General features: G+C 45.2%; 1 protein-coding gene across 1 annotated transcript in view; it reads left to right on the plus strand.

Annotated features, from left to right (window-relative positions):
- KCNK10 (potassium two pore domain channel subfamily K member 10) overlaps window positions 1-13,299 on the plus strand; it is a 64,004-nt gene that overhangs the window by 17,383 nt on the left and 33,322 nt on the right. Inside the window, exon 3 of the mRNA XM_088462513.1 lies at window positions 8,217-8,334. Coding sequence (XP_088318639.1) covers window positions 8,217-8,334 — 118 coding nt within the window. The remainder of the gene's footprint in view (window positions 1-8,216; window positions 8,335-13,299) is intronic.

Consider the following 13,299-nt stretch of genomic DNA (forward strand, 5'->3'; position numbering starts at 1 on the left):
CCTCCTCCTCCGCAGGGCCGGCTCTTGGGGTGTTCGACCAGTGCGGTCGAGCAGGGGCACCACCCCATAGAAGGCGCACCCCTCCCAACATCCGATTTCAGCGGGACAGTACTGTGGGCCGAAGTGGCTCGTGGGTGGTCAAATCGGGAGGTTGGGGTGCTGGACTTCGGAGTAGCTAAATGGATGCTATGCACATGCGCGCACCATTTATTCAGTGCCGGGAGAGGACTGGGGGAAGCCCAGCTAGTGACGGAGTGCTGGGCTTACCCCCAGCCTGATGTTATTTGGAGGCGTGCCATGCGGGCACGCCTCCAAATAACGTCTCACTTAAGGGCGTGACCTATGGCAATTAGGCCACACCCCCATTTTCAGTCACGCGGGGCAACGCCGCACACGACTATAGGGCGCTATTAACAGAGGCGGCACAGGGTGCTCTGACCCCTGGAGCTTGCCCTGCTCCTCCGTACAGTGCAGGGACCCTGCAGCCTATTGCTATAATGCACAGCCCGGCCTCCTGCTCCACTGTGGTGCCTCCTTCTCCTCCCTGGTGATCCCGCCCTCCCCTTCTTCCGTAGTGATGGCCTCCTCCTACCCCGTGCTACCGCCCCGCCTCCACCCAGCAACAGGTAACTTGGAGGGCACCAAATGAAACTGTCTTGCACACCCTATACAAAACCTTTCTGAGACTCCTGTACATAGGCCCCTATTTATTAATAATAGGTAAGTCAGAGGCTTATTAACACCTAATGGGCCAGATTCTGCGTCGGACGCAAGGCTGATGTCCGCGTAAAAGTGGACTTGCCCACGCACAGGAGCTTACAGGACTGGGTGTCAAAGTGATCGGATGCCTTCTGCTGCTGCCGAGCCAGTATTGCCGACACATCACTCAGCTGCCCCCAGCAAACGTTTGAGTAACGGCGATACCCGATTTATAGCAGCAAACGGACTTTTTTGTTATATTAGTAACATTTTAGTAATGCCGATACCCGTTTATTTGCGGCAAAGAGACATTTTTGTTATATTAGTAACGTTTTAGTAACGCCGATACCCGATTTATTACAGCAAAGGGACATTTTTGTTATATTAGTAACGGCGACACCCGATTTAAAACACCAAAGGGACATTTTTGTTATATTAGTAATGTTTTAGCAATGGCGATACTCGATTTATCGCGGCAAAGGGACATTTTTGTTATATTAGTAACGTTTTAGTACCGGCGATACCCGATTTATTACAGCAAAGGGACATTTTTGTTATATTAGTAACGGCGATACCCGATTTAAAACACCAAAGGGACATTTTTGTTATATTAGTAATGTTTTAGCTATGGCGATACCCGATTTATCGCGGCAAAGGGACATTTTTGTTATATTAGTAACGTTTTAGTAACGGCGATACCCGATTTATCGCGGCAAAGGGAAATTTGTGTTACATTAGTAACTATGTACTAAGCCTTGGAGAGAGATAAAATGGATGGAGAAAAAGTACCAACCAATCAGTTCCTAACTGTCACGTTACAAGCTGTGTTAGAAAAATGACAGGAGCTGATTGGTTGGTACTTTATCTCCGGCCACTTTATCTCTCGCCGAGGCCTGTTAGAGAGAGCTGTCTGGTGGGTGACTATTATTTCCTCTTATACACCGCAGAGACTACAGGTGACAGGTTTGCACGTGACTCGGTTCTTCCTGCCTAATGTTCACGGAAAGCTCGGATCTCGTGGGTTTCGGGTCAATCAGAACTTAGCAGCAGTAACCGAGTCAGAGCCATCGCACAAACCTGACCCCCGACGTCTCCGCTCTGCTACTGAAAATGCAGCATATACTTGTTTATATGGGACATTTTGTACTGTAGGAGTAGTGGTACTTTATCCTGAGCCCAGCCTACAATGGTCATCCCGGCCGGTGAGGTGTTCTCCTTCCCGGAGACCTGTATGAACTGTGCAGTGCCTGTATGGAAGCTCCATACTGCAATGCAGCAGATCCAGCCTCACACTGCACAAACAGGAGCTCAGGCGAGATGACGGAACATGCTCAGCAAGCGGAGCACTAACAGCAGCAGGGATTACACCTCCTGGTGCCAGGAACATTTCCGATTACACCTCCTGGTGCCAGGAACATTTCCGATTACACCTCCTGGTGCCAGGAACATCTCCGATTACACCTCCTGGTGCCAGGAACATCTCCGATTACACCTCCTGGTGCCAGGAACATCTCCGATTACACCTCCTGGTGCCAGGAACATCTCCGATTACACCTCCTGGTGCCAGGAACATCTCCGATTACACCTCCTGGTGCCAGGAACATCTCCGATTACACCTCCTGGTGCCAGGAACATCTCCGATTACACCTCCTGGTGCCAGGAACATCTCCGATTACACCTCCTGGTGCCAGGAACATCTCCGATTACACCTCCAGGTCCTTCAGGAGTTGCTGAGGATGATTCACGACAAGGCTGACATGTTATAGACATGTTAGAGCATAACCTCAGCACATTTACTGGGATGTCTTTTTAGTGTCTGAGCACATATTGTGTGACTGCTCCTAAGTCATCAGCAACCGCCAGCTGTCTCTAATGTCCTTCTGTGTTATTTACTAAACTCTTAGCAGCTGCATTCATATATAATGCTGGAACCTGGATACAGATGGCAGCTTTGCTTGAAATAGTTTTCCTAATAAACTGAAGTCATTCTTATTTACAGAAGATCTTATGCTGGGTACCATGGGCGTAACTAGGTATTTGAAGGACCCATAGTAAAAGTGTGTAATGACCCCTATGTACCACCCAATGGTGAAAAATTTATATAACGCATTTAGCTTTGACGAGGAAGATGGGCCCCCTCAGCTCCATGAGCGATGCCGTTTAGTGTTTCCCCGGCAGTGATGTGCTCAATGTCATTAACGATATCGTTCTGTACTGGCATCCTCCTTCATCCCCGAACCAACACAACCTGACGATATCTTCAGGTTGGACTGCAGGTTTCGGGCGTTGAACGACGCCTATGCTGGGTACACACCTGAGAGATGGATCAGCCGCCTAACCGATGGGGCAACCGATCCAACGATTTGGTAAGTGTTCTGCACAAACTAATCGTGCTTTCGCACTTAACAATCCGACGCCCGACATGCCTGGCCACAGGAACCTGTAGTGACGTCATTGTCGGCGAGTCCTGCGACCGCCATACGGGTTGGTTGGACTGTTGCCTGTGCACAGGCAGATGTACCGATATATCTGCAAGATATATCGGCATCTGTCATGCTGCACAGCCGACACGATATGTCTGTGAACAAAATATCGGCGCTCCACACAAGCCAGTGCTCTTAGCGATATATCACTCGTCGGCTGTATAAACGATATATCGCATGGTGTGTACTTAGTATTTCTCTTTGCGAGGTCTCTAACGCCAATAGCGATTATATTTCTTGGTAATGGTCTGTCAGTAGCAGCATAACTTATTACAGCTATAGCTAAATGATTACACGATGAACATTCGCAATAATGCACCAAGCGTGGGGAAATGAGAATTACATTGTAAACACCAATAGGAAAATGTTCGAGTATTAAAACTGTCACAGAACCCGGGTATATTACAGAGTGATGCAGTTTCGATATTGGACATTATTAGTTCTGTAGTCTATAAATTTCATTTACGGCTGTGATAGAGAGGGGATAGATTCACTTGGCATTTTAGTAGATTAAAAAGACAGCTGGCCCTAACACAGAAGCTTTGGGTGTGAAAATGAAACTGTAATTACAAATAGAGATGAGTGGTTAAGACAGTGTTTCCCAATTCCAGTTCTCAGGGAACCCTAACACTGCATGTTTTCCAGGTTTCCTCACTAAGGGGCATATTTACCACAATCTCAGATGCGGATGTAGATGTGATAATATCGCCCAAATTCGCAGATGTATCAAATATCGCATGCAGAAACAGAGCTTGCAAGAAAGCTCTCTCCCTGCACTATCCCCCCCCCCCCCTGCTAACCCCACCGTTGATCTCCCCACCCACCACAATCCGCCCTTAGATAACACTTACCTGCGGGGTAATCTGTGATTTGGTGATATCCTCTGTGACTCTAGTCAGCTGAACACCGTTCTCCTGCTCTGTGACCCCGGTGGGCTGCTCTGTGCTGTGAACCGGCATCTCATCTCCGGGGGTCACGAAGCAGGAGCCCCCCAGCGATCAGCTGACCAGAGTCACGGAGGAGCTCATGTGCCTCCAATCACCAGCGTTATTATTTTTAAAATATTTTTCTCTTTGTAATCAGCCTGTGGTTTATCAGACACACATGGCTGATGACAGAAGCATGCTCCAGGCTCTGCACTCCCTGTCAGCAGGCATAGAATGCTGAGCTGGAGTAGGTGAAACGGTTGTGGGGACCATTCATTATGCCATCTCCAGATAGCGTTACTATCGCAGGGCTCTTTCCCAGTATTTTATCACAATTTATTTTTGTAAATCTGGAACAGATCACATTTCTTATTACAAGTATGGGAAACGCCATCTGCTTACTAAAATAATGCAAAATAGCTTTTTACGAAAACTGCTCCAAAAGCTCTTTATTTTAGTATCACTTAAATGTAATAATGTGAAAAGGGTGTATGGGAAATAGGTCTAATTTTTAGTAATACTCATGAGTTTAGCGATATCTCTCTATTTTATTTCGTACTGATTGATTTCACCATCCAGTTTTTCCTATTATGTGAATTTAATACACTTCTCATGGCTCATTGAAGACGGCTATCTAACATGCAGAAGAAAATTGTAGCTTTGCACAGTGAACATGACAGGAGAGGGATTGTTGGCACAAAGCTACTTGTAGATAATTATGGCCCAGTGCAGCCGCCCAAATGCAAAGTGACCCTGAAGATTATCCTAGAATGTTGCCAAATGCGGGACTCTGGGTCTGATTCACTGGTGCCTGCTAGTGCGCTGCTGAACGCAGGTTCCCGATGGTCATGATCGCACGCAGTCCGGCAGCAGACTATCAGTGATTGACAGTCTGCTGCCATTTGTGTGCAGGGAGTGGGTGGCGTTGGACTCCGTTTCCCGAAATGGAGGCGTGTCGCCGCCGTCGGACGGGAGTGAAGAGGCCAGGATCTCCATCGGCTGACTGAGATCTCCTGGCCTCTCATCTGCGGCGGCCGGCTTGCGTGATCCCATGGGTCACTTAGGCGGCCGATGTTCCCGCAGATTATCCAATGCCGCGTTGTTCAATGCAGCTCGTATAAGTAATACATGCAGGGGGCGTGACGCCACCTGTTGCATCACCATAATTGCAAGGACGGAATTGCAAAGCTGCACTAATCCGTGCATTAATGTGTGAAATGTAACTGAACCAAAGAAACCAATCAGCAATGAGCTTTTATCTGCCTAGTGCAATTAAGACAACAAAAGTCAATATCTGATTGGTCGCTGTGGCTTAGGGCACATTTTTCACCTCTATACTTGCCTGCATTATATATATATAGCAGCAAACGGGCGGCACTCACAGGACTTCAAATGTATAAGAAAAGGATTAAATGTATGAGAAAAGGATTGACCTTTGAAGTCCTGTGAGTGCCGCCCGTTTGCTGCTGTATTGTTTGGGAAATTCTCCTCCTGGGGAAGGCAAGAAGGCAATAATTTGTGAGGTATTGTGGTGTGCCTGTCTTTTGGACCATTATACCTCTACCCTTTGTTCTGTGAATAATCACATTTAATATCCAATTACTTGTAAAACTCAGAGATGAAGAATATATAGTGAGAATTGCATCTTATATAGATTGGAAATACAGATGATAATTGGTAACTGTAGGAGGTGCCCCTTTGTTCCCCGTGACTCCTAGTAATGAGGTATGAGAGGTAACTATATGAGTTGTTCTCCGTGACTCCTAGTAATGAGGTGTGAGAGGTAGCTATATGAGTAGGAGGTGCCCCTTTGTTCCCCGTGACTCGTAGTAATGAGGTACGAGAGGTAACTATATGAGTAGGAGGTGCCCCTTTGTTCTCCGTGACTCCTAGTAATGAGGTATGAGAGGTAACTATATGAGTAGGAGGTGCCCCTTTGTTCCCCGTGACTCCTAGTAATGAGGTACGAAAGGTAACTATAAGAGTAGGAGGTGCCCCTTTGTTCTCCGTGACTCCTAGTAATGAGGTATGAGAGGTAGCTATATGAGTAGGAGGTGCCCCTTTGTTCTCCGTGACTCCTAGTAATGAGGTATGAGAGGTAACTATATGAGTAGGAGGTGCCCCTTTGTTCCCCCGTGACTCCTAGTAATGAGGTACGAAAGGTAACTATAAGAGTAGGAGGTGCCCCTTTGTTCTCCGTGACTCCTAGTAATGAGGTATGAGAGGTAGCTATATGAGTAGGAGGTGCCCCTTTGTTCCCCGTGACTCCTAGTAATGAGGTACGAAAGGTAACTATAAGAGTAGGAGGTGCCCTTTTGTTCCCCGTGACTCCTAGTAATGAGGTACGAGAGGTAACTATATGAGTAGGAGGTGCCCCTTTGTTCTCCGTGACTCCTAGTAATGAGGTATGAGAGGTAACTATATGAGTAGGAGGTGCCCCTTTGTTCCCCGTGACTCCTAGTAATGAGGTACGAGAGGTAACTATATGAGTAGGAGGTGCCCCTTTGTTCTCCGTGACTCCTAGTAATGAGGTGTGAGAGGTAAATATATGAGTAGGAGGTGCCCCTTTGTTCTCCGTGACTCCTAGTAATGAGGTGTGAGAGGTAACTATATGAGTAGGAGGTGCCCCTTTGTTCCCCGTGACTCCTAGTAATGAGGTATGAGAGGTAACTATATGAGTAGGAGGTGCCCCTTTGTTCCCCGTGACTCCTAGTAATGAGGTATGAGAGGTAACTATATTAGTAGGAGGTGCTCCTTTGTTCTCCGTGACTCCTAGTAATGAGGTATGAGAGGTAGCTATATGAGTAGGAGGTGCCCCTTTGTTCCCCGTGACTCCTAGTAATGAGGTATGAGAGGTAACTATATGAGTAGGAGGTGCCCCTTTGTTCCCCGTGACTCCTAGTAATGAGGTATGAGAGGTAACTATATGAGTAGGAGGTGCCCCTTTGTTCCCCGTGACTCCTAGTAATGAGGTACGAGAGGTAACTATATGAGTAGGAGGTGCTCCTTTGTTCTCCGTGACTCCTAGTAATGAGGTATGAGAGGTAACTATATGAGTAGGAGGTGCCCCTTTGTTCTCCGTGACTCCTAGTAATGAGGTATGAGAGGTAGCTATATGAGTAGGAGGTGCCCCTTTGTTCTCCGTGACTCCTAGTAATGAGGTATGAGAGGTAACTATATGAGTAGGAGGTGCCCCTTTGTTCCCCGTGACTCCTAGTAATGAGGTATGAGAGGTAACTATATGAGTAGGAGGTGCCCCTTTGTTCCCCGTGACTCCTAGTAATGAGGTATGAGAGGTAACTATATGAGTAGGAGGTGCCCCTTTGTTCCCCGTGACTCCTAGTAATGAGGTATGAGAGGTAACTATATGAGTAGGAGGTGCCCCTTTGTTCCCCGTGACTCCTAGTAATGAGGTATGAGAGGTAACTATATGAGTAGGAGGTGCCCCTTTGTTCCCCGTGACTCCTAGTAATGAGGTACGAGAGGTAACTATATGAGTAGGAGGTGCCCCTTTGTTCTCTGTGACTCCTAGTAATGAGGTATGAGAGGTAACTATATGAGTAGGAGGTGCTCCTTTGTTCTCCGTGACTCCTAGTAATGAGGTATGAGAGGTAACTATATGAGTAGGAGGTGCCCCTTTGTACCCCGTGACTCCTAGTAATGAGGTATGAGAGGTAACTATATGAGTAGGAGGTGCCCCTTTGTTCCCCGTGACTCCTAGTAATGAGGTATGAGAGGTAACTATATGAGTAGGAGGTGCCCCTTTGTTCCCCGTGACTCCTAGTAATGAGGTATGAGAGGTAACTATATGAGTAGGAGGTGCCCCTTTGTTCCCCGTGACTCCTAGTAATGAGGTATGAGAGGTAACTATATGAGTAGGAGGTGCCCCTTTGTTCTCCGTGACTCCTAGTAATGAGGTATGAGAGGTAACTATATGAGTAGGAGGTGCTCCTTTGTTCTCCGTGACTCCTAGTAATGAGGTATGAGAGGTAGCTATTGTCCTCCGGCTGGACCAGATCATCTCCAGCATCTGGCTGATACATTGTATCTTTATGTACATTCTGCGAGTGGTTCTCCCTTGTCACTGTGAACAGTTCTCTTTCCTCAGAAAGCCATTGATGCTGACAACGCTGGCGTTAACCCCATTGGGAACTATTCCAACAGCAGCAGCCACTGGGACCTGGGAAGTGCCTTCTTCTTCGCCGGGACCGTGATCACCACAATAGGTGAGTGCCGCCATTATTATACTGCGCTAATTACCTTTCTCCTGACTTCTGTTCCAGTTGCTATATTGTAAACTTATCTAAGGACACAAAGCCCTGACTAAGGCCCTCATGCAGAGCCACTCGCTATTTGCGGTCGTTCGTTCTAAAACAAGGGGTGGCTATTCAAATGAACCGTTCGCTGTTTGCGGTCTGTTCACGCCTCTATGTCTGAACGAGCGAACCAAACTTGCGTTCGTTTTTTGGAAAGATACGCCCCCTGGCCGCTCGCATCTTACGTCATGTCCGCTATTTATTAGATTAATCGAGTACATCGACAAGGGTATGAACTGCTCGCTATTCTTGTGGTTGGTGTTTGCTACCACAATTTTTCGAGCAGTTCTGACTATAAAATAACCCAGTGACGTGGTCAATGACGCTGCTGTTTTAAATATGCACACCCATAAAACGCCCGTTTTGACCTTTAAGCACGCCTGCGTTCTGATTTCCACTCCCCATTTTCAAGCACCTTCCCCTGTTACCTCCCACATACGCCTCTTTCTGTCACTCAAAATAGCACATGAATTTCGGCCGCACTGACTGGTTAGCGCATGCGTATAACGATCCGTACGCATGCGCAGTTGGGCTAACATCGCTCGGAACGAACGAGCGGCCGCTTACGAGCGGCTCTGAATCAGGCCCTAAGATCGTATACTGCAATATCGGTATACAATCGGGAAGCCGGCTGCCTTAATACCGGCAGCCGGCTTCCCGACTGTCATCCCAGCGAGGGGTGAAATGCCGGGCGTCAAGATGTAGACGCCTGACTTGTCCCCGAAGCTGGGAGACAGGTGCCCTGATCGAAGGGATGCCGGGCGCCGCGAGCGGACAGCCGCGCCTTTTAGGTTTAGGGCACCCAGGGGGGGGGACTTAGGGTTAGGCACCCCCCGGGAGGGTTAGGCACCCCCGGGGGGGGTCTTAGGGTTAGGCACCCCCCCCCCCCGGGGTTTAGGCAGAGGGGAAGGGGGGGTTAGGGTTAGGCACTTCGGGGGGGGGGAGGTTAGGGTTAGGTACCCCTAAGGAGGGTTAGGCTTAGGGGATAAGGTTAGGTTAGTCAATACTTACCTATCGACGATCAGGATTTCCAGCGCTGTCGGGCTTCCGCTGCTGGGAACTCTGCTTTGATCGGCCAGGCGCTGCCGGGAATCCATACTGATTCCGCAATATCGCGCCCAGATTACATTGTTAATGCAATTATTGATGAATGGGCCCCAAAGATGGCATTATCCACTGGGTCCAACCTCCGGTATGTTCTGCATTCTGGAGTTAGGGACATATGACATAAGAGAAATGTGGTAATAGTAAAACCCACGAAAACTGCATTTTTGGGGGGTTTACAGTATTTTTTTTACTTTAGTAGATCCAGCCCCTAGTCTGGTACAAAGACACAGGATATCATGTGATGGCAGAGGGGGGAGAATGAGGGAGATTTGTTCCAAAGCTCACTACACCATGTGCCATGTGACTGTGGTTGCCATGGTATTAAATGACATGTGTAGCATTATAAAATCATGAATAGCGTGAGGAGGACAATGGTAATTACCTGGATTCATCTCATACCCTGCCACATTGTTTTATGTAAGAGATGCCTGAACATTGCATGGATCACTTAAGCTGGATACACACCTAACTATATTTTGAAGGATTTACCCAATTCCGACGGATCGCAACGACAAATAGTTCAAATCTCAAGTGTGTAAATGCAGCTGAATCTGACGATGCGACTGGTGATCCCATGCAGCGGGATGCGGCAGGGGGCGACTTATCAGGCTATTGGGCACCGGTTCGTCTAATGTGTACCAGCTGTCCGATATGTCGACCAGCCGGCGGGGGGGGGGGTGTGTGTGTTGTAAGTCGCATTGCCGGGTACACACCGTTTAGTGTGTACCCAGCTTGGTTGAAGCAAGAGTGCACCAAATATATATGTAAGCCTGATATTGATAGAGGAGAGGACATGAGGTGCTCAGTAGTCAGTATACAGATACAGTATGTGTATAACTAATGCTGCTCAGTCAGTAGTCAGTATACAGATACAATATGTGTATAACTAATGCTGCTCAGTCAGTAGTCAGTATACAGATACAGTATGTGTATAACTAATGCTGCTCAGTCAGTAGTCAGTATACAGATACAGTATGTGTATGACTAATGCTGCTCAGTCAGTCAGTATACAGATACAGTATGTGTATAACTAATGCTGCTTAGTCAGTATACAGATACAATATGTGTATAACTAATGCTGCTCAGTCAGTAGTCAGTATACAGATACAGTATGTGTATAACTAATGCTGCTCAGTCAGTAGTCAGTATACAGATACAGTATGTGTATAACTAATGCTGCTTAGTCAGTATATAGATACAGTATGTGTATAATTAATGCTGCTCAGTCAGTAGTCAGTATACAGATACTGTATCTGTATACTGACTACTGACTGAGCAGCATTAGATATACACATACTGTATCTGTATACTGACTGAGCAGCATTAGTTATACACATACAGTATTTGTATACTGACTGAGCAGCATTAGTCATACAAATACTGTATCTGTATACTGACTGACTGAGCAGCATTAGTTATACACATACTGTATCTGTATACTGACTGAGCAGCATTAGTTATACACATACAGTATTTGTATACTGACTGAGCAGCATTAGTCATACAAATACTGTATCTGTATACTGACTGACTGAGCAGCATTAGTCATACACATACTGTATCTGTATACTGACTGACTGAGCAGCATTAGTTATACACATACAGTATTTGTATACTGACTGAGCAGCATTAGTTATACACATACTGTATCTGTATACTGACTGAGCAGCATTAGTTATACACATACAGTATTTGTATACTGACTGAGCAGCATTAGTTATACACATACTGTATCTGTATACTGACTACTGACTGAGCATCATTAGTTATACACATACTGTATCTGTATACTGACTGACTGAGCAGCATTAGTCATACACATACTGTATCTGTATACTGACTGACTGAGCAGCATTAGTCATACACATACTGTATCTGTATACTGACTACTGACTGAGCAGCATTAGTTATACACATACAGTCTTTGTATATCTAATGCTGCTCAGTCAGTATACAGATACAATATGTGTATAACTAATGCTGCTCAGTCAGTAGTCAGTATACAGATACAGTATGTGTATAACTAATGCTGCTCAGTCAGTCAGTATACAGATACAGTATGTGTATGACTAATGCTGCTCAGTCAGTCAGTATACAGATACAGTATGTGTATAACTAATGCTGCTCAGTCAGTAGTCAGTATACAGATACAGTATGTGTATAACTAATGCTGCTCAGTCAGTAGTCAGTATACAGATACAGTATGTGTATAACTAATGCTGCTCAGTCAGTAGTCAGTTTACAGATACAGTATGTGTATAACTAATGCTGCTCAGTCAGTATACAGATACAGTATGTGTATAACTAATGCTGCTCAGTCAGTATACAGATACAGTATGTGTATAACTAATGATGCTCAGTCAGTAGTCAGTATACAGATACAGTATGTGTATAACTAATGCTGCTCAGTCAGTAGTCAGTATACAGATACAGTATGTGTATAACTAATGCTGCTCAGTCAGTAGTCAGTATACAGATACAGTATGTGTATAACTAATGCTGCTCAGTCAGTAGTCAGTATACAGATACAGTATGTGTATAACTAATGCTGCTCAGTCAGTAGTCAGTATACAGATACAGTATGTGTATAACTAATGCTGCTCAGTCAGTAGTCAGTATACAGATACAGTATGTGTATAACTAATGCTGCTCAGTCAGTAGTCAGTATACAGATACAGTATGTGTATAACTAATGCTGCTCAGTCAGTAGTCAGTATACAGATACAGTATGTGTATATCTATAACTAATGCTGCTCAGTCAGTAGTCAGTAGTCAGTATACAGATACAGTATGTGTATAACTAATGCTGCTCAGTCAGTATACAGATACAGTATGTGTATAACTAATGCTAGTCAAACAGTAGGTAGTATACAGATACAGTATGTGTATAACTAATGCTGCTCAGTCAGTAGTCAGTATACAGATACAGTATGTGTATAACTAATGCTGCTCAGTCAGTAGTCAGTTTACAGATACAGTATGTGTATAACTAATGCTGCTCAGTCAGTATACAGATACAGTATGTGTATAACTAATGCTGCTCAGTCAGTATACAGATACAGTATGTGTATAACTAATGCTGCTCAGTCAGTAGTCAGTATACAGATACAGTATGTGTATAACTAATGCTGCTCAGTCAGTAGTCAGTATACAGATACAGTATGTGTATAACTAATGCTGCTCAGTCAGTATACAGATACAGTATGTGTATAACTAATGCTAGTCAAACAGTAGGTAGTATACAGATACAGTATGTGTATAACTAATGCTGCTCAGTCAGTAGTCAGTATACAGATACAGTATGTGTATAACTAATGCTGCTCAGTCAGTAGTCAGTATACAGATACAGTATGTGTATAACTAATGCTGCTCAGTCAGTAGTCAGTATACAGATACAGTATGTGTATAACTAATGCTGCTCAGTCAGTAGTCAGTATACAGATACAGTATGTGTATAACTAATGCTGCTCAGTCAGTATATAGATACAGTATGTGTATAACTAATGCTGCTCAGTCAGTAGTCAGTATATAGATACAGTATGTGTATAACTAATGCTGCTCAGTCAGTAGTCAGTTTACAGATACAGTATGTGTATAACTAATGCTGCTCAGTCAGTATATAGATACAGTATGTGTATAACTAATGCTGCTCAGTCAGTAGTCAGTATATAGATACAGTATGTGTATAACTAATGCTGCTCAGTCAGTAGTCAGTATACAGATACAGTATGTGTATAACTAATGCTGCTCAGTCAGTAGTCAGTATAC

The sequence above is a fragment of the Taudactylus pleione genome, unplaced genomic scaffold, assembly GCF_031769625.1.
Source record: "Taudactylus pleione unplaced genomic scaffold, aTauple2 ptg001254l, whole genome shotgun sequence".
NCBI lineage: Eukaryota > Metazoa > Chordata > Amphibia > Anura > Myobatrachidae > Taudactylus > Taudactylus pleione.